The following is a 19,792-nucleotide window of genomic DNA, read 5'->3' as shown; positions in this document are numbered from 1 at the left end:
AACTGCATGGGCCGCAGGTGTTGGAGAGCCGGGGCGGAGGGAGAGATGGAGTGGCGGTGGAAGATGCGGATGGGGAGCCGGGGCTGGCGAGTGTTTGCGGGGCTGGCGAGTGGCTCGCTGCAGCTCCGGCCATGGAGCAGTCTCAGTGTAAGAGTCCCGGGCGTTCGTCGGAAGCGTTGCGCCGCTGCCATGAGAGTCTCTGTGCTGAATTCGCCCTGATGACCAGCATGGACCAGGCTGTGGCTCGGTGCATCCTGGAGGACAACCAGTGGCTGCTGGAAGTAGGTACCAAGCACTGTGTAGAAGTGTTGGAAGATAGTGGCCTTCAAATAGGGGTGGTTGGAGAAAGCATCCTGCTTGCCTGCTAAATTTTAAATCTCTTCCCTGTACGGGGGACCCAACCTTTTCCTTGTCGGGTCTCCGTTGTCATTGGGGCCTCCAACCGGAACGACCTGGGGGCTCCAGTCGCGGAGCCTGCAGACTCAGCATCCTCGAGCTGGCCGGCTTCGGAGCGTGGAGAACTGTGGTGGTGCATGGCTGCGCCCCGACTTCGGAGGTTCGGAGGCTCCAGCCACAGGCCTGGTGGACGGTGACATCGGGAGCCGGTCCCCGGCGGGAGACCGCTTTTCAGAGCTCCTGCAACGGCAACTTCTCCCGCCCGAATTGCGGAGTTGAAAACGACCCAGAGCGGGGCCTTACATCGCCCGGCGCAGCTTTAACGGCCGCGGGACTTGCCATCGCCCGCCGGGGGCTCCAACATCAAGACCTGGAGCAGGGCCTTACATCGCCCAGCGCGGCCTTAACGGCCGCAGGACTTGCCATCGCCCACCGGGGGCTTTAACATCGGGAGAAGAATGGAAAACAGGGGTGAGACAATGACTTTGCCATTGAGGAGGAGATTCACTGTGATAGATGTTTGTGTAAATTGTGTTAATTGTGTGTCTTGAACGTAATAGGTTAAATCCGGGGGGTCAGATATGGGGTTTTATGTGCGGGCCAGATATATTGTCAGTACAGAGGGGCTAGGAGCAAGGCCAAGTGTGCATCCAGAGTCAAGGTCTGGAATAGTACTAGGTGTGCTGTCAACGCTGGGACAATGGGAGTGTTCAGCACTGGGAAACTAAGCAGGTAAGCAGTATGATCAGGCTAGATTAGGGGACCAGGTGTAAGGCTGGACTCAGGGTCAGGAATGAGAGAAGGTATGCAACTGGAGTCAGGGTCAGGAGTAGTACCAGGTGTGCAGTGAGACCCAGGTTGGTCAACATGGTCCAAGTGTTTGAATATAATCTATTTTCCATACATGAATATACTAAGATCAGACTGTTGCTCTGCTGTGTAATGTAATTTAGCCTAACCTTATTCATAGCTAATTCAATTTAAAGCATAAATATTGCATTCAAGGGTAAGTTAAAAGACTCGCTACAGTATGCACCATATTGCACAATTTCAAGCTGAAAAATGCAAAAGCTCCGTACCAATGGGAGGGAGGACACAACTAGTTCTTAGTGGGTGCAATGCGATAAACAAGAACCTCTCTGCCAGGGGCAAGGTTGATGTTACCCAGGTTGAGATGTCTACAGCAGTGAAAGTAATATTTTTCTGATACAGTTGTTACAGTTGTCTCAAGAAACATAGCCTACTTTGTCCTTTTTTTTGGCTGAAGGTAAAAGCCACTATCTTGCTAATATGTGTATGAAGGAACTGCAAATGCAGGTTTAAACCGAAGATAAACACAAAATGCTGGAGTAACTCTGCGGGACAGGTGACGTTTCAGTCTGAAGAAGGGTCTCGACCCGAAACGTCACCTGTTCCTTCTCTCCAGGGATGCTGCCTGTCCCGCTGATTTTCTCCAGCATTTTTGTATCTAATTCTTGCTGATGTGCCTTACTGGCTCATACCGGCTTCCATTTATGTCTATTGTGTTTGGAACTCGGGATCAGAGTTTCTTGACAAAAGATTGGCTATGTGAAAAAAAGGACAGTGGTGGCTTAATCACTGAATATTTGCAATGCAGATGTCAATAAATCTGTAGATATTATAGAATCAAGGGATACGGGGTTAGTGCCATGAAGTGGTGCTGAGGTACTGGTCTTTCATTGTCACGTGCCAACATACAGTGTAATACTTTGTTTAGTGTTCTATCCAGTGAAATCAGACCATACATGAGTACAACAGGTATGCAAAAAGTGAAAGGGAACAGAGGGTAGAATATAGTGTTACATCTACAGAAAAAGTGCAGCAGAAAGGAGATAGGTTGGGAGATAGGGAATACATCCTTAGCTCTTGAGAGATCCGTGCAAGAGTCTGATAACAGTGGGAAAGAAACTGTTCTTCAATCTGGTGTACGCTTTGGTATCTTCTTTCAAGCTCTTGTAGGTCCTGCCCAATGGGAGAAGTGAGAAGAGGATTATGACTGCGATGTGAGCGGTACTTGATTATGGTGACTGCTGTTGGCTTATGTTGTCAAAGACCAGTCACAATTTCATTTGATTTCAAAATAATTCTATTTGTCTTACTCGTGCCAGATTAAATAACGACTGGCTGTTGATTGAGCAAAATAATGCAACATTCTCTTAGCCTTCCTGATTGCTGATCAGAACTGGTTGGAAGCAAAGTCAACCAGGATTTCTTTACACGTTTGTCTTAATTATTGTAATGCCTTTCATAGTGTCCGTGCGCTGGATATTTTTTTCTACGTGATATAATTCAAAGCTCATACAACATCTTGTTCTCCATACTATATCTGACCAACAGATATAAAGGAATGAAACATGCAATTAATATCAGATTGAGAGAAATATGCCTGTTTGCAGCATTTGTACTTCAGTTTGCAGATGGCAATTCAGTTAAAACAGATTTATCCTTACATCGGCTGGACAGGCAATTGAAGCAAATAGCCCTTAACCATTGTTCTGAAGAGCGTGATTAATGGGATTCCTACCCTCCAGCAAAGCAATCCTCAAGGAGAGCATTCATTCAGTTATTGATGATTGAGAGACAAATGGATCTCTCTTGTGTTATTCAAGCAGCCTCACACTCCGCCAACACTTCACAGCGTTTGCTTCACCTCAGTCACTGCAGATTTGAAAATGAAAATCCTGAATATGCAGAATGATTAGATCAACAGAGCACCACCTTTCTCTCCAGCTGGCCTAACAAAGGTGCGTTTCCAACTGAGAAACTGGCGCTCTTTGCAATTTCCATCAGCAGTATCATTTATCATCATATACTCTGTCTGACAAACGATATTCAGATTCCTTCAAATGAAACATCCCTTGCTTTACTCCTGTGACAAAAGCTTATTACTAATGTTTAAATTAAATTACTTTGCTTAATAAAGGAGGTGAGATTGAGAACAGGGTGAGCCTACAATTTAATATCTTCTTAATTTTGAACTACTATAGAAGTGGCTTCTGAGCATCACCTGAATGGCAAGATTAAATTACATCTTATTATTCACTTTCTATCAACTGTAATTTTGTATTGTGTGTACCCAAGTCTTAATAAGCAGGAAATCAAGCTGAACATACACAAAGGTAAAGTGAGTTTGATTGGAGATTGTGAGAGATTAATCCACTATCTGCTGCCACCTGACTAACAGGAGGATATATGAAGAAAAATGATTCTGTAGTTCCTTTAGAGAATTATGATTGTGTCAGAAAGCCACATAACCACGTTTGTTTCATACATGCTGGGGATGAAGTTAAAATAATGTATGTGTTTTCCCACTTATTTGGTGTCACATTCTTGCCAGCACTAATATTTACTGAAAAGTTGTTATTTATAATGGGAATAGTCATCAGATTAGACAGAGCTGGGAGAAGAAATAGAAGGCCTTCTCTCAAGCACATCAAGCACTTGGTGCATGGATAAGACAGGTCTGGAGGGATATGGGCCAAAAGTGGGCAGGTGGGACAAGTGTAGCTGGGACATGTTGGCCGGTGTAGGCAAGTTGGGCCGAAGTTCCATGCTGTCTCACTCTATGACTATGACACCATCCATCAACACTCGCCTTATGCACCAGCAACCACTTCCTATTCACCATGCAGACTCACGTTTGCCAGGAATCGTTCTTGCATGCACCAGTACAAGCGAACACTTATGATTACCAGCTCCTGCTTCCATCACTGCCTCTAGCTACAGGAGTGCACAAGGGCTAAGTTATTTAAAGAATGTCCTGGAATTAAAGTGAACTGGGCTAAGTTATTTAAATAATGCCCTGGAATTAAAATGATCTGGGCTCACATCGGTGAAGCAGGCACACTGCCAGTCCCCCAATCACTCCCTCCTTTCACGGTCTCATGAGGCCAGTGGGCAACAAGGTTATATATTGCAGCCAGATAATATATTTGCATGCTATAAGCATGACTGACTTGGAATGAATGAGTCTGGAGCAAGATTGCCTTATATAAAGTAATTTCAGATGAAGATTGAACTGCTTTCTGAAGAAATGATTTGTAGTTGGGTCAAGGCTTCCATATATTTGCAGATAAAACAGGTAATTGGAAAATCTGTGTACCATAGCCCATTCCAATCACACGGTCAGGAGAGAAAATCCAATAGGAACTTACATTTCACACTAAATGACGTTCAAAACTTTCTAATCACTCCTGCTGATATTTGTGATTGGGTCTACCCGACATTTAATGCACAGACTATTAGACGCAGTATAATGGAGCATTGTCTGAGCATGGATTAAAACTGTATTTAAGATTCATACATTGATCAAGAATACCAAATAATATGATTTAGCTTGCAGTAATCTGCAAATTCTGTAGAGTTCACAGCGAAAATCACAACTGCTTGAACTGAACAAAGCATTTACTTTGTAAATTGCACCCAATTTGCAGATATAAGCAGGACATTTGCCACGATAATGCTTACATCTCGCATTCAGGAATGGAGCCGGTGGGCATTTTGGACCGTGAGGATGATTCTAAATTGTAAGCTATGTGAGAAAAGTTAAGGTGGGACTATAATAGCTCATGTTTACCTGAGGCAGAAAGTACATTTCTGGTACTTGGCTGAGGTATGGAGATTGTAAGTGGACAGAGATCTAAAGGATGTCCACAGGAAAAACCAGGGCAAAAGGGCAAAGGGCAAAGGGCAAAACACTGAAAATTCAAGCAGGAATGGAGCATTTGCGATTGAAGTTCGGATGAGCGGAAGAGTTTTTTTTAATAGCTATTTACAAGTTGTTTTGGGAATTAATTAAAAATGTGTCTTCCTATTATAATGCAAGCATTTCTTGCTATTATTCAGTTTACAATAATCTTGTTATACCTTTCCTAATAAAATCAGTGAACCTAAAGAACACTTTGTTTTAATCTTTGGCTTTATGGTGCTCAACTTTTGTGTAGTGAGGTGCCAGTCTACTTCCACCATAGCGCCTGATGTGTGTGCTGACAGGAGAGGACAGGGTAAACCTGACACCATATCAGTAAAGACTTTAACATGTATTTAGCCAATGCCTCGGGGATAGGATGCAATATAGATGGGTCAAGATGTGAGTCAGACTGTCATGCTGATTTGAAGCCAGTACTGCTCGATCGTCACTTAACCTGAACACATGTTTAGCCACAGGAAGGACATGCTGCCGTACTATTGCTATTTAAAAGGGTCATCAACTATTTGCAGGTTAGTTACTGACCAATTTGCACTATAGATGAACACGATTTTGATGCTTTTGGAGTCCATTAAAGTTGCCGGAGTGAACATGGGATGGTGTGGAAATTCTGATGGTACAAACACACTAGTCAAGTGCTCCCAGATATTGGAGTGTTCGAAGACATAAACCTTGAGATGTAATATGTTAGGAAGAATGTTTGGGGGATATGCAGAGCTTAGAAGAATAAGCGGGGTGGGGGGAAATTAGAACATCATGTAGAACAAAAACAGCCCCTTAGGCCATGATCACCATTAACACTAATCCCATTTTACTATTCCCAACAATTCCCGTCAATTCCCCGCAGGTTCTCCTGCTCACCTATTCACTGGAGCCAATGTACAATGGTCAGTTAACCTACCAACATGCACACTTTTGGGATGTGAAAGGAAATGAGGGCGACAGAGGAAATTGACCCAGAGAATGTACCATTTCCACACAACACTTAAGCCAGCATTGAACCAGGTCATTGGGGTTTCCAGACTGGTTGTGGGGGGAGAAAAATAGGTGCGGTTTCATATTGGGACCCTTCTCTAGTACCCCTCCCCCACCCCCCGCACACACACACACAATCATTCTGAAGAAGGTTCCCAACCCTAAACATCACCTATCCATTTTCTCCAAAGATTCTGCCTGACATGCTGAGTTACTCCGTGTTTAAGAAGGAATTGCAGATGCTGGAAAATCGAAGGTAGACAAAAATGCTGGAGAAACTCAGCGGGTGAGGCAGCATCTATGGAACTAAGGAAATAGTCAAAGTTTCGGATCCAGACCCTTCTTCAGACTGATTCCAAAGAAGGGTCTTGACCCAAAAACGTTGCCTATTTCCTTTGCTCCATAGATGCTGCCTCACCCGCTGAGTTTCTCCAGCATCTTTGTCTACCACTGAGTTACTCCAGTATTTTGGGTCTATCTTTTGTATAACCCAGGATTATGTTTATTTGTCAAGAAAGTGATTCACCAACATCTTTATTGAGACGATTACAGATGGGATATAAATGGTTCCCAAACCAACATCTCATGAATGAATGACTAAACAATATTTTCATATGTGTCTTTGCAATGGAACTGAGCATCTGGGCTGCTTATTTATTTGTGTATGAAAATAGAAAAGGCTGGTAATACTCAACATCTCAGGAAGCATCAGTAGATTGGGAGCAGAGTTATGCAGGTCTGATCTTTAGACTATACTTTAGACCTTAGAGATACAGCGTGGAAACAGGCCCTTCGGCCCACTGAGTCCACGCCAACCCACGATCACCCAGTTCGCTAGCATTATCCTACACACTAGGGACAATGTACAATTTACAGAAGCCAATTATCCTACAAGCTTGTCTTTTGGGTGTGGGAGGAAACCTGAGCAACCGGAGAAAACCCATACGGTCACAGGGAGAACGTACAAACCCAGTACAAACAGCACCTGTAGTCTAGACCAAACCTGGGTCTTTGGCGCTGTAAGGCAGCAAATCTACTGATGTGCCACCCTTAAACTGGTGAAGTTCAGGGCTATATCATAGAAACATAGAAAATAGGTGCAGGAGGAGGCCATTCAGCCCCGAGTCAGCACCACCATTCATTGTGATCATGGCTGATCATCCACAATCAGTAACCCGTGCCTGCCTTCCCCCCTACCCCTTGATTCCGCTAGCCTCAAGAGCTCTATCTAACTCTCTTTTAAATTCATCCAGTGAATTGGCCTCCACTGCCTTCTTTGGCAGAGAATTCCACAAAATCACAACTCCCTGGGTGGAAACGTTTCTTCTTATCTCAGTTTTGAATGGCCTCCCCTTTATTCTTAAGACTGTGGCCTCTGATTCTGGACTCTACCTAACATTGGGAACATTGTTTCCTGCATCTAGCTCGTCCAGTCATTTTATATCAAGTTTTAAACAAGGACAAAGGCAAGGAGAAGCTGGGAAGGAGCATGGAAGGTCTGTGGTAGGTTGGAGTGCAGGACTTCAGTGACTCTGGGAATCGAAATATTTGTGCAAACAGTACGGCGATGACAGTGGGCCAAGCAACTGCAAACAGTTTAGATGGTGGATCTGGTGCCAGTATCATCCACTTCACCTAAATAAATAAAGTATGACTTTACTTTTAATTATCGGCATAAAATTTGATAAAAGGCCAGGACTTCTATATCAATAAGGAAGGAATAATTTGCTCAATGTCATTTCACTTTTGGTCATTTTTTTTTTCTTCAGTTACATTGACATTGACATCCCAGATTCCAAACATCCCAGGATGTCATTTTGTACCTAAGAAAACGTTGACGATTACATTGTATTTTGCTTTGATTTGTACAAAACATATGTAGTCCACCGGAGTATAATTTCTCAATGAATTTTACTCTCAATAATTTTACAATGCAGTGGATAGTATTCCCTGCCCACTCTTTAGGAAGGAAGTACTGCCCGTGAAGGGAATGCATTGGAGATTTAACAGATTACACCTGTGCCTGGTTAATTAACAGAGTGGGATCACAAAATCAGGATTATGTCCTCTGGAATTTAGAAACTTACAGAGTAATTTAATTTAAGTGTTTATGAAATGTAAAGAAAATAACAAGTTAAAAGTGAGTAATCTTGCCTGCTGGTTGGGGAGTCTCAGTATAAATTCAAGTACAACTTCTTAGAGGTAAAATGCAGCACTATTAATACACAAAAGGACTGATAAAGGTTTGAGACATTCTTCCTTGTAATACATTGACATTGCATCAATTTTTAGTTGCGATCTGAGTTTAATAAAATTTTGTTGAGCAAAGATGGTGAAGGAAATGGAATATAGGTAAATAGTTGTGTCACAGATAAGCCATAGTCTCATGGAATAGAACAGGTACGGAGTTCTAGTTTGGCCTACTCCTGTTGGTGAGAGGGGCAAAATTTAAAGGAGATGTGTGGGGCAGGTTTTTTACACCGTGTGGTGTGTGCCCGGAACATGCTGCCTGGGGTGGTGTGGGGGCAGATACAATAATGGTGTTTTAGAGGCTTTTGGATAGGTACATGGAAATAGAGGAAATTGAGGTATATAGATCATGTGCAGTCAGAGGAGATTTGTTTAATAGTGTAGGAAGCTCCTTTTCTCCAGAGATGCTGCCTGACCCGCATTTTGTGTTTATCTTTGAGATTAGATTAACTTGGCGTCATGTTCGGCTTGGCCAAAGGGCCTGCTCCTGTGCTGCACTGTTCTATGTTGCTGTGTTCTTGAGCAGCACCACAAAAACAAATTATCTGGTTCTGAAGACATTGGCGGCTGTGGAATATTCCTGTGTCCACATTGACCGCAATACTTTCAGTATTACAAAACTAGCTATAGTTCAAAGCGAAAAGATACTAGTTGAAAAGTGCTTTGGATGCCCTGAGTTCTTGAAAGGTTTGAAATAAATTGATTTATTTTTTCTTTTTATTATTGTGTTTGTGCAGATATAGCGAAATTTAACAAGAAAGAAAAATAGTGCACATAACACAGAGAAAGCACAACCTTGCAAACAATTCCGGTGCCTGAAATTAAAAAAAAAATATATGTATTCTTTTGCTTCAAAGAAGAGTGGACATGAATCAAAAGATGACTGGGCCAGTTAGTGAATATAATGCTTGAGAGCATTTTGTACTGTTGATGTCAGTGTTCATCGAGAAACAGTATAAATTAGATGACATACTCAGTGCAGCCTCTCATAAAAATTGATTGTTTGTGAATTTGCAAAAAAAAAAAAATCATTGAAGCAGTCACTAAATTAGTTCACAAAGGCAATCCAATAGATGGATTTTAGAGTCATACAGCATGGAAAGATTCCAAAGATATTTAGCAAAGATATAGTTGTGGCCCAAGAAAATGTACTTAGAATTGCTGATTGAAAATTTGTTCAAGAATTGAAAGATGAACAGGCAGGATAATAAATAAGAAAGGCTTTGCAAAGAGCAATGTATGTATAGACATCGGCTCATATTATGCTACAGGGACCTAGCCTGATGCCACACCAGCCCATGTTTATTAAAAATTAATTGATTCAAAAATTAACATTACAAAGGAGTGTGGTCAGTTTACATCTACAGGAAATATATTTTAAGCACCAAATGCTGATGAAATTATGGAAGGAGCTGAAGATGTAATCTGTAATCGATAATATGAGGTAATGCATGTCCAACATGGAGAACATTTCTGCTCAGCCTATTAACAAGAAAATATGAATTTCAAGTGTTGGAAAATATCTCAAAGCTGTTTTGTTATCATTTAAACCATATTAAGTATCTATTTCTGCCTGAAATAATATTCAAATATTTTTTTTCACACTACCCTTTGAGGAAGAAAATACCACAGACTCAGAATCGTCAGTGGAAAAACTTACCTCATCGGTCAAATTGTGGCCCATAGTTCTAGAATATTCCACACGAAGAAACTTCCCATCTATGTCCATGCCTCAGGTTTCTTATGCTTCAGTCAAGTCATCTCTCTTCTAAACTCCTGTAGATATAAGCCTGAGATAGATGCTAATTGCTCATCCCAAAGTTGTACCATTTACACTATTATTAGTTTAGTGGAGACAGGCCCTGCAACCCACCAAGTCCGCGCAAACCAACAATCACCCATAATACTAGTTTTATCCTACACACAAGGGACAATTTACAGAAGAGAATCAACCTACAAATCTGCACGTCTTCGGAATGTTTTTGAGAAGCTTCTTAGAATAAAGGGCAGGTCATTTAAGACTGAGGTGAGAAAAAACTTTTTCACCCAGAGAGTTGTGAATTTATGGAATTCCCTGCCACAGAGGGCAGTGGAGGCCAAGTCACTGGATGGATTTAAGAGAGAGTTAGATAGAGCTCCAGGGGCTAGTGGGGTCAAGGGATATGTGGAGAAGGCAGGCACGGGTTATTGATAGGGGACGATCAGCCATGATCACAACGAATGGCGGTGCTGGCTCGAAGGGCCGAATGGCCTCCTCCTGCACCTAGTTTCTATGTTTCTATGTTTCTAAGCACCAGGAGAAAAGCTGTGCGGTCACAGGAAGAATGTACAAACTCCATACAGATAGCTCCCATAGTCAGGATTGAACCTGGGTCTCTGGCGCTGTAAGGCAGCATCTCTACCGCTGTGCTAGCTGCGCAGCACCACTGTGCGGCCCCTCTCTTTGCTGATGCCATAATTCTAATGCCTTAAATCAATTTTCATAACCTCAAGTATTGAGTTTAAGAGCAAATAATTCTTACTTCCATAAAAAAGATCAGCCAACAGGTTATAAGGCCGTTCATTCAATTTTCTGTGAGCTCGGCTCTCTGAATGTTTCTTTGTATATATTTAATCTGCAAATTGAAAACTTGGATTTCAAATATTGAAGAAGTGCCAACCACCTACATCTGAATATTTTTGTCTGACAAGCGTTCCTTGTCAGTGTCACTGACGGGCAGTGATTTTAGATTACCTGCACAGTCAATAAATGGTGGCAGCTGGGACTATAAGAGGAAAACCCTTTGGACAGATGGCGAATCACGGAGATTGTGAGAAAACATACGGCCAAGCTGTGGGGAATAACACCAGTCGATTGTGTTTGGACCCGATTCAACAAGAGCTGGTGTTGGCAATACCAGCAGGAGCAAATAATATCAGACGTGTGGACTGTTGTACCAAGGATGGGGATGGAACAGTAAACCGAAGGGCTTACTAGAGAGGGGGGAAGAGGCAAGTTTTCTTTCCTGCAAAGATACAAGAAATATTATTTTTTGGATGGTTATCAAGCTGACTAAGGTGGCTGCTTCCATTCTCACTCACCATGGCCGATTCTCTTCCCACCTCTGCTGCTTGCCACTGATGTACTCCAGGTATCCACCCCTTGGCTCCTCCACATGCAATCCCTGGGTGACGTTATCCAGGCGCATCATCCTCCACATGCATCGACAGCACCTAAGTGCATGCCCCTTCGCTCCTCTGCCTCTAATTTATTTTCACATATTTCCTTGTGCCAGAAAAAGGCCATTTAGCCCACCAAGTCTTTGCTGCCTCTCAGAACAATCCCATCAATCCTATTTACACTGTCTGGAATCCATTAAGGGATGCAGAGAAACTCCCTCAAGTTAAATGTTGGGGAAGGAAATAAGTCATTGCCTTTGGCCTTTATCACAAACTCCTTTCCTTACCTATTCGCTCTATACCGAAGACTTGCCCGCTGGTGAAGGCTGGTGGAGTACACTGTTCACAGCCTCAACATGTATAGGAAGGAACTGCAGATGCTGGTTTAAACCGAAGATAGGCACAAAATGCTGGAGTGACTCAGCGGGACAGGCAGCTTCTTTGGAGAGAAGGAATGGATGACGTTTCAGGTCGAGACCTTTCTTCAGACAGACTCACAGCCTTTGCATTCTACTTAATAATTAACTGGGACTCTGGCCCCATTATCATCTCTATCACCAGGGGAGACTGCTTACACCTCTGGAATATTGCCTATCTCCTCCCCTGCCTCAGCCCATCTGCTGCTGAAATTCTCATCCCAATCTCTGAAGAAGGGCCTCGACCCAAAACATCACCTCTTCCTTTTCTCTAGAGATGCTGCCTGGCCCAATGTGTTACTTCTGCACTTTGTGTCCATTCTCGTTGCCACAAGATTGGATTGTTCGTGACTCTTTCACACTGTTCACCCCCCCCCCCCCCCCCACTCTCAGCCATGGATCCAATGTAAACCTCACATCTTCACTTCTTTTTAAGCTGTTTTTTAAATGCATTTTTTGAAAAATATATAATCTTATAATCTATATAAAATCTGTATTTATTAAAATTTCACTTCCAATGACTGAGTAAAACACAAAAGACCAGCATCTGTTTATTTCAGCCAACCACCTTTATGAAGATGAATCATTCCACGCCATCATCACCTGTCTCCATACCTCTGTAACCTGTGACTACACTACAATCATTAGAGAAATCTCCTCCTAACTGAATTAAAGTAGAACAGACGGGATGTTCATAGATCTGTGGGTGATGTTTATTGTTGTGACAGTACTTCCCATTTCTTGATGACACCAAGTACTGTTTTTTGGTGGACTGTCTGTGGGCCGCCAGTCCCAGGTGTAGTAGAGGTGTTTTCAACTCTATAAATTAATAGGTTTATATAATTATGACATGGGTAACTACCCCTTGTTGCGGGAAGAACCAGTAAATTAGGTCTATGATGGATGGTGATGCATGGTTCTAAAACCATGTCGTGTATCACCGGGACCCATGGTTGAGTAGGCCAATCGGGTACTATCAAAATACCAGACGCGGAGTCTACTGTATATTCCTAAATACCCGACTGATGAGGCAGAAGGAGGGAATGCATAAATAAATAATCCCCCAATGCAGCGAAAATGCATCTGTACCACTGCCCCAGGTTCTGGTTCCCATGAACATAATTCGATAACTGGTGAGAGCATGGATGCGAATAGGTCGATATCTGGTATTCCATACCGTGCTGTAATTTCAGCAATACATTTTTTATCCAACATCCATTCAGTGTTTTCATAGAATTAGCGTGACCTGTTGTCTGCCACTAACTTCAGTTTACCTGGTAAGTAGGTAGCTGATATCCAAATATCTCTCTGGATACACTATTGCCAAATTGTGTTGGCCAGATTGTCACATGATGTCGATATGTTTCCACCCATATGGTGGATATATGCTACCACGGTGGTGTTGTCAATTTGTAGTCTAACATGCTGGTGATATAACCCAGAACAATATGACTTAAAGCCATGGAATGCACCCAACATTCCCAGGTAGTTTATGCCCAGTGTTTGTAATAATGATGCCTCCTGTGCATTCCATTTCCCCCACAGCTGGAGATGGAATAGGTAGCATCCCATCCAAGTGCACTGGCATCAGTATGTAGTTCCATAGACGGGTAGCTGATAATGTTTGGATCGGAACAATGCCTAATGTTATGTTTCCACCATTTTAGTTCCATTGTGGCCTCTGTTGGTAGCTTCATTGGTCTGTCAGAATGACCCCCATAATTTTTGAGTGCACGAATGTTTGCCCTCTGTAATTTTTGATAATGTAAAGGTCCGATTTGTGTGGCTGGAAACGCAGCCACTATAATGCCAATTATTCTTGCTACCAGTCTGATGGATGGTTTTGTTTTGCTGCAAGCCTCCATTAAGGCTGTAACTTTTTCTTTCGGCAAAGTCACTGACATGTGAACTGTGTTAAGGGTGTACCGCAGATGATCCATTGTGTTAAATAACATCTGTGGTCACCTCTAATGGGTACTGTATAGTAAGCATCTTTTAATACGATGCTTGCCGTGTAGTAACCTAGGAATCAATTGCTTAGCAGTAACAAAGGTTCCCATCTAGTAATGAATATATAGTACGAAAGTATTCAAATTAGTCAAATCTATGATGATGTGGCAACCACCATCTAGTTTATGATAAAGACTTTGGACACGAATTCCTATGATTCGTGTTGGATATCCTCCATTACTCCTTTTTTATATGGGCACTGTAGTTCAGCATGCGCTATTGATTTTTTCTTTGCCTGTAAGCACGAACATTCGGTTCGGTACATGCTGAACTGGAGGATTATGTTTTGTATAAATTCTATGGTATAACCCTATACTTCTGAAAATATAAGTGTCGGTAGATAATTTATTCCATGCATCCAGATAGAATTGTAATCTCCCACCAACCTCGTAAGGAACCAGACCCACCTACCTCCATGGTTACTATTGGTAGGTTTGTTACTTTTTCGGCATCCTCCGTGGACGTTGAGGTGCCGGTGTCTGGATCTGTAGTTGGGTCGGTGTTGAGGGTTAGCGCATTCCCCAGGAAGTAGTTTTTAGACGTTGCTTTAATGAGCCCCAGGGTTTTCCCTCTTTGTCAAGTTATTTTCCTGTTTTGATAAGTTGCCTCCAAATAGTAATATTGGTGGTTTGGAGGTTCCAGGTTTGCATAGGCCTGCAAATTAGGGTCTAAAGCCGGTTGGATGGCACTTCTTCTAATGCTGTTTACTCGTATTGGTAGTTGCAAAATAAAGCCAGTGCATCCTGGTGATCTGGTGGCATGTCTTTTTTGTTTATTGTGCGGGCGAAACCCGTAATTCCCGCTATTAGGACTTTCAGAACTTTCTGTTGTTTCAAGTCACTGGCTCTGCCATGTTTTCAAATACACTGGTTGACACTGGGAACATTCAGTGTTTTGCAGTTCCCTGATGGTAAGTGTCTTCCAATAGGTTTTCTTGCACCCCATGTGCACTAGGGATATATTCTGCACCCCTCTTCAGGTTCAGCCCAGAATTGACCCCCTATACTCCCCTCTGATGAGGGAGAAACACTGTGCAGCCCTACAAGAGGTACTGCTGTAGGACTTACTAGCTGCCCCCTGTGACTAGTCTCCATCTCCCGGAGCCTGCCACTTACCTGCTCCAACAGCCGCTCCAGCTGGCTCCGATGCTCTCGGGCACTGGCCACTCGCTGCTGCTTCAGTTCCTGCAGCCGCTCCAACTGGCTCTAATGCTCATGGTCACTGGCCGTCGTGGCTGCTCCTGAAGCCGCTACTCCTGAAGCCGCTCCTGCTCCAGTTCCTGCAGCCGCTCCAACCGGCTCCAATGCTCACGGGCACTGTCCGTCACGGCTGCTCCTGAAGCCGCTCCTGCTCCAGCTCCTGCAGTCAGCCCAGGATTGACCCTCCGTGCTCCTCTCTGATGAGGGAGAAACACTGTGCAGCCCCACAAGAGTTACTGCTGTGGGGCTTACTAACTGCCCACTGTGGCTAGCCTCCATCTCCCGGAGCCTGCCACTTTGGAGTATTTCCTCCAGCAGCCGCTCCAACCGGCTCCAATGCTCACGGGCACTGGCCGTCGCGGCTGCTTTTGAAGCTGCTCCTCCTGCAGCCGCTCCAACCGGCTCCAATGCTCACGGGCACTGGCCGTCGCGGCTGCTTTGTTCCCCGCTCCCAGCCGCTCCAACCGGCTCCAATGCGCACGGGGACTGGCCGCTCGCGGCTGCTCCTAAAGCCGCTCCAACCGGCTCCAATGCGCACGGGCACTGGCCGCTCGCGGCTATTCAGAGTCGGACTCATCGGAGTCAACGACTCTGTTGGTTTTTTGCTTCGCTCTACCGACCGGCCGTGGCCGGTTCAGGAGCGAAGTCGGGCACAGCTGTTCCCATTACGGGAGATTGGCTGCTGCTGCCGGCTGCCCGCAACTCCGCGGTTCTCCCCCGCCAGCTTTCCCGCAGCCTTCGTGGATCTGGTCCATGTCTCCACCTGTAAGGTAAGTGGAAGGAACGCAGAGTCTCCTTACCTGCTGTACCCGACTTTCAAATTCTGGAACGCAGAGTTTTCTTCCCTGCTGTTCCCGGCTTTCAATTTTTGCCACTAAGGGGAACGTCGTTCCCCCTGCTGTGACTCGTTGCAATGCGTGTAGCGATATGACACGCATGCGTCCTGGCGGGGTTCGTCACGTAGTCACTCACGTGACTCCGAAGTAAAATCAGTACCCTGTTCCGATTTTTTCCCCATATCCCTTGATTTTGTTAGCCCTTAGAGCTAAATCTAACCCTCTTGAAAAGATCCAGTGAATTGGCCTCCACTGCCTTCTGTGGCAGAGAATTCCACAGATTCACAACTTTCTGGGTGAAAAAGCTTTTCCTCGTCTCAGTCCTAAATGGCCTACCCCTTATTCTTAAACTGTGACCCCTGGTTCTGGACTCCACCCAAGTACTCTAAGAATACTCTAAGATCTCCTTATGTGACTCGGCTTCAGATTTTGTTTACTCCATTGAGTTACTCCAGCACTTTGTATCTTTTTTTGTAAATCAGTGACACATCTGCAGATCCTTGCCTCTACCCAATGGGTTAAATTGGCCTCCATCTTAGTTCTGAAGAAATATATAGAAACCCAATAACTTGCTTACTTTGTTAAGCCTTTTTTGCATTACTTTGTTTATTGAACAGTTGTTAGTAGATTAATTGAGAGAGTAATCACAACTGACATAACATTTATTCATTTATTCATGCACTGAGGTGTTGAGCCAAGCTATTTATTCCCGTTTACAGTGAAGTTTGACCCCACAACACATGTTGAACTCACATGCTATCAACTTTGACAGAAATTAAACGTGTGAACCTCTTCTTGTTTTGTATTATGGATCCTTTTAACTGCATCTCTGCGAGCCAAGTATGTTTGATTGAAGGGCAGCATTAATATAGACCTGGGGAAAACACGCGCCTGAAAATTACAATTACTTTAAATGGCTGTGTGCAGTTATTCAGCTTCCAAAGTATCAAGACCATCTGTTTGATTTTAGACAGAATGGATTGCAGTCGAATATATGTACATGTGGACCTCTGGAGAGAAGGAGTGGGTGACGTTTCGGGTCGCGACCCTTCACTAGTGTGACCCGGCGTGGGGGGACCGCCATGAGGGATGGTGGGAGAACAAAGGGGGATCCCATGTGGGGGAGGGGCACTCTAGTTTTAGAATCCTCTGCCCAGGGGATATGCCAGCGTTTGTTTGTTTGCTTGTTCGTTTGTTCCGGTGAAGGCGCTGTGCACACAGCAGCCAGACAACAGTCGCTTGGCTTGTTCTTTTAGTTTTCACGTTTAATTTCATGTTTTTGTGTACCTTGTTGTGTCTGACTGGCGGCAAACCAATTTCCCTCCGGGGATGAATAAAGTTTTATCGTATCGTATTGATCCTAAACATCACCCATTCCTCTCCAGAGATGCTGCCTGTCCCACTGAGTTACTCCAGCTTTTTGTATCTATCTTCATTTCTGCAGTTCCTTCCAACAAATATGTACATGTGCTGTGATTAACAAAACTCTTTGAGAAAAATAGAGCCAACTGAATCAGAAACAAAAGAATAAATTTCACGTCAGTCAATTAGATCTTTATTTCTCAGGTTTATTATTCTGGATATGCGCTGACTCGCATATTAGCACTGGTGAGCTTTGCTAATTTGCAATTGTAATGGAATAACAGATAACGTCTGTTTCCAGCAATTTTAAGCTGTCTTTTTTTTTTTAATGTTTAATTAGAGGGTTTCAAAAGTAAATTTAAACAATTAAAAAAAAGTCCAGATGTGTTTGCACTGGCAATGCCATCATTTATTTGCCATTTGTGGCGCCTCAAGAAGGTGGCGATAATGGGCCATGCTCTTGAACGACTATGGTGACTGTGTCGGACCGAATGATCCAGGATTGTGATTCAGTGACAATGAAGGTTATGTATTCAGATCGTGTATCTGGCAAAGAGTGGAGAGATGCTCCATTCGCCTGTGGTGACGATTATTTATGCCTGAATATCAAAAATGACCATTTGTCATGCCACAATAGCATGTTGATGCATTTATAAACTGAAGGGAACGAAAAGGCATCTAAGTCATTGGATGGGGAAAGAAAACATGACCAGCTCCAGATCTTGTTGCAAAACGAGGACTGCACAGTGCATACTTGGTAGAGCTGCTGCCTCACAGCACCAAAGACCTGGGTGTGATCCTGACCCCGGATGCTGTCTGTGTGGAGTTTGCATGTTCTCCCTGTGATTGCGCGGGTTTCCTCCCACATCCTAAAGTCGTGCAGGTTTCTAGGTTATTTGGACTCTGTAAATTGCCCCGAGTGTGCAGTGAGTAAATGTGAAAGTTGGGTAACAAAGAATCAGTGTGAACGGGTGATCGATGGTCAGCATGGACTTGATGGGCTGAAGGGCCTGTTTCCATGCTGCATCTTTCGATCAGTCAAACCTAGACATAGTCCATAAGTCCATTGAAAAAGAGAGCACAGCCTAATCCAATGCATGTTGGTGAATTCATTTACAACCATCCGGCAAGATACATCACAAAATTAATATGTAAGAATTGTAGATGCTAGTTTATACTGAAGATAGATACAAAGTGCTGGAGCAACTCAGCAGGTCTGGTAGCATCACTGAAGAAAAGTAACAGGTGATGTTTTGGGTTGGAAAGATCCTTCAGAAGAAGGGACCCGACCCGACAGAGACTGAAGGAGGGTTCCAACCTATTCCTTTTCACCAGAGTGTGCCTGACCGGCCGAGTTGCTCCAGCATTTTATCTCAACCACAAAATCAAGTAGTACTTGTCAAAAAAGTTGAGAGTCGAACAGGCTGCAATGCTACCTCAGAATTAGTTTCAGTCGGCAAGGATGATTTGCAACAGTAGATGTAATGCCTTCTTCTCTTCCATTTTATGTTGACTGTCCAGGTGCCCCAGGATGAATGGGGCAGCGGGTATCCAGGAGTGAACAAGGACGGGGAGATTCCTTGCCGGCGTATGCGCAGTGGCAGCTACATCAAAGCAATGGGGGATGACGAAAGTGGAGACTCAGATGCCAGCCCAAAGATGTCACCAAAGGGAGCTGCACAGCACGAGAACTATCTGAAATCAATCGCTGCGGGAAGCGGGAGTGAGAGGGGTCGCTCAAAGTGAGATTACACAGCCTGCTGTTGTGATAAACATGTCTGCATTGTCTTATGCCACTTTGTTCTTTTGAGTTTCATTGTATTCATTTCAGAGATCTATAACACATGCAGATTAAACACTGACAAGCATCATGAACGTTTTCTGTACTAGTATCCTAAAAGCGAACCTGGTGGAAAAGTAAATGGATGCTATTTATTGCATCGATTAGCCCTGATAGGAAAGCCAGATTTAGCTGAAGTGACTGGGGAGCTCAATGGTGTGTTTCTATGGACCTCAGCATCCCCTTAGGTTGCACAGAGAGGAATTATCCCTAGGGTTTTCACTCCAGATTACCAACAGTAACCTTTGTGGAGAGTGTGGGTTTGTGTCTGCTGGCATGAACATAAATGTGTCCTATGTTTAAAGTTTCAAGGAGATGCTTGGGCAAGTTTTCTACACAAAGAGAGATGGGTGGATGGAACCAGGGGTGGGGGTGGTGGAGATAGTGGTGGAGTCAGATGAGACGGTCCCTGGAGTTGATTAGCCATACAGTGAAAACTGTAAATTAATTATTTGTGATATTGCAGCCATAATGAGCTTCAAATTGTGCCATTTGGATTTTATTTCACGGTTTCATTAACAGTCTTTATAGAAGCACACAAGGGTAATCTTCCATACATCTACGCAGTGGGATATCGATTGGAATATAATTTTGTTTTCTTCTTATGTTTCTTTTCATTA

General features: G+C 43.7%; 1 protein-coding gene across 2 annotated transcripts in view; it reads left to right on the top strand.

Moving 5' to 3' along the window:
* The window catches only part of dlgap3 (DLG associated protein 3), a 390,319-nt gene that overhangs the window by 334,763 nt on the left and 35,764 nt on the right, over nt 1-19,792 (top strand). For both annotated transcript variants that reach the window (XM_033045363.1, XM_033045362.1), the window contains exon 4: nt 18,854-19,074. In XM_033045363.1, coding sequence (XP_032901254.1) covers nt 18,854-19,074 — 221 coding nt within the window. The remainder of the gene's footprint in view (nt 1-18,853; nt 19,075-19,792) is intronic.

Source organism: Amblyraja radiata, chromosome 27 (assembly GCF_010909765.2).
Source record: "Amblyraja radiata isolate CabotCenter1 chromosome 27, sAmbRad1.1.pri, whole genome shotgun sequence".
Taxonomy (NCBI): Eukaryota; Metazoa; Chordata; class Chondrichthyes; order Rajiformes; family Rajidae; genus Amblyraja; species Amblyraja radiata.
This window is presented reverse-complemented; position numbering and strand designations above follow the sequence as displayed.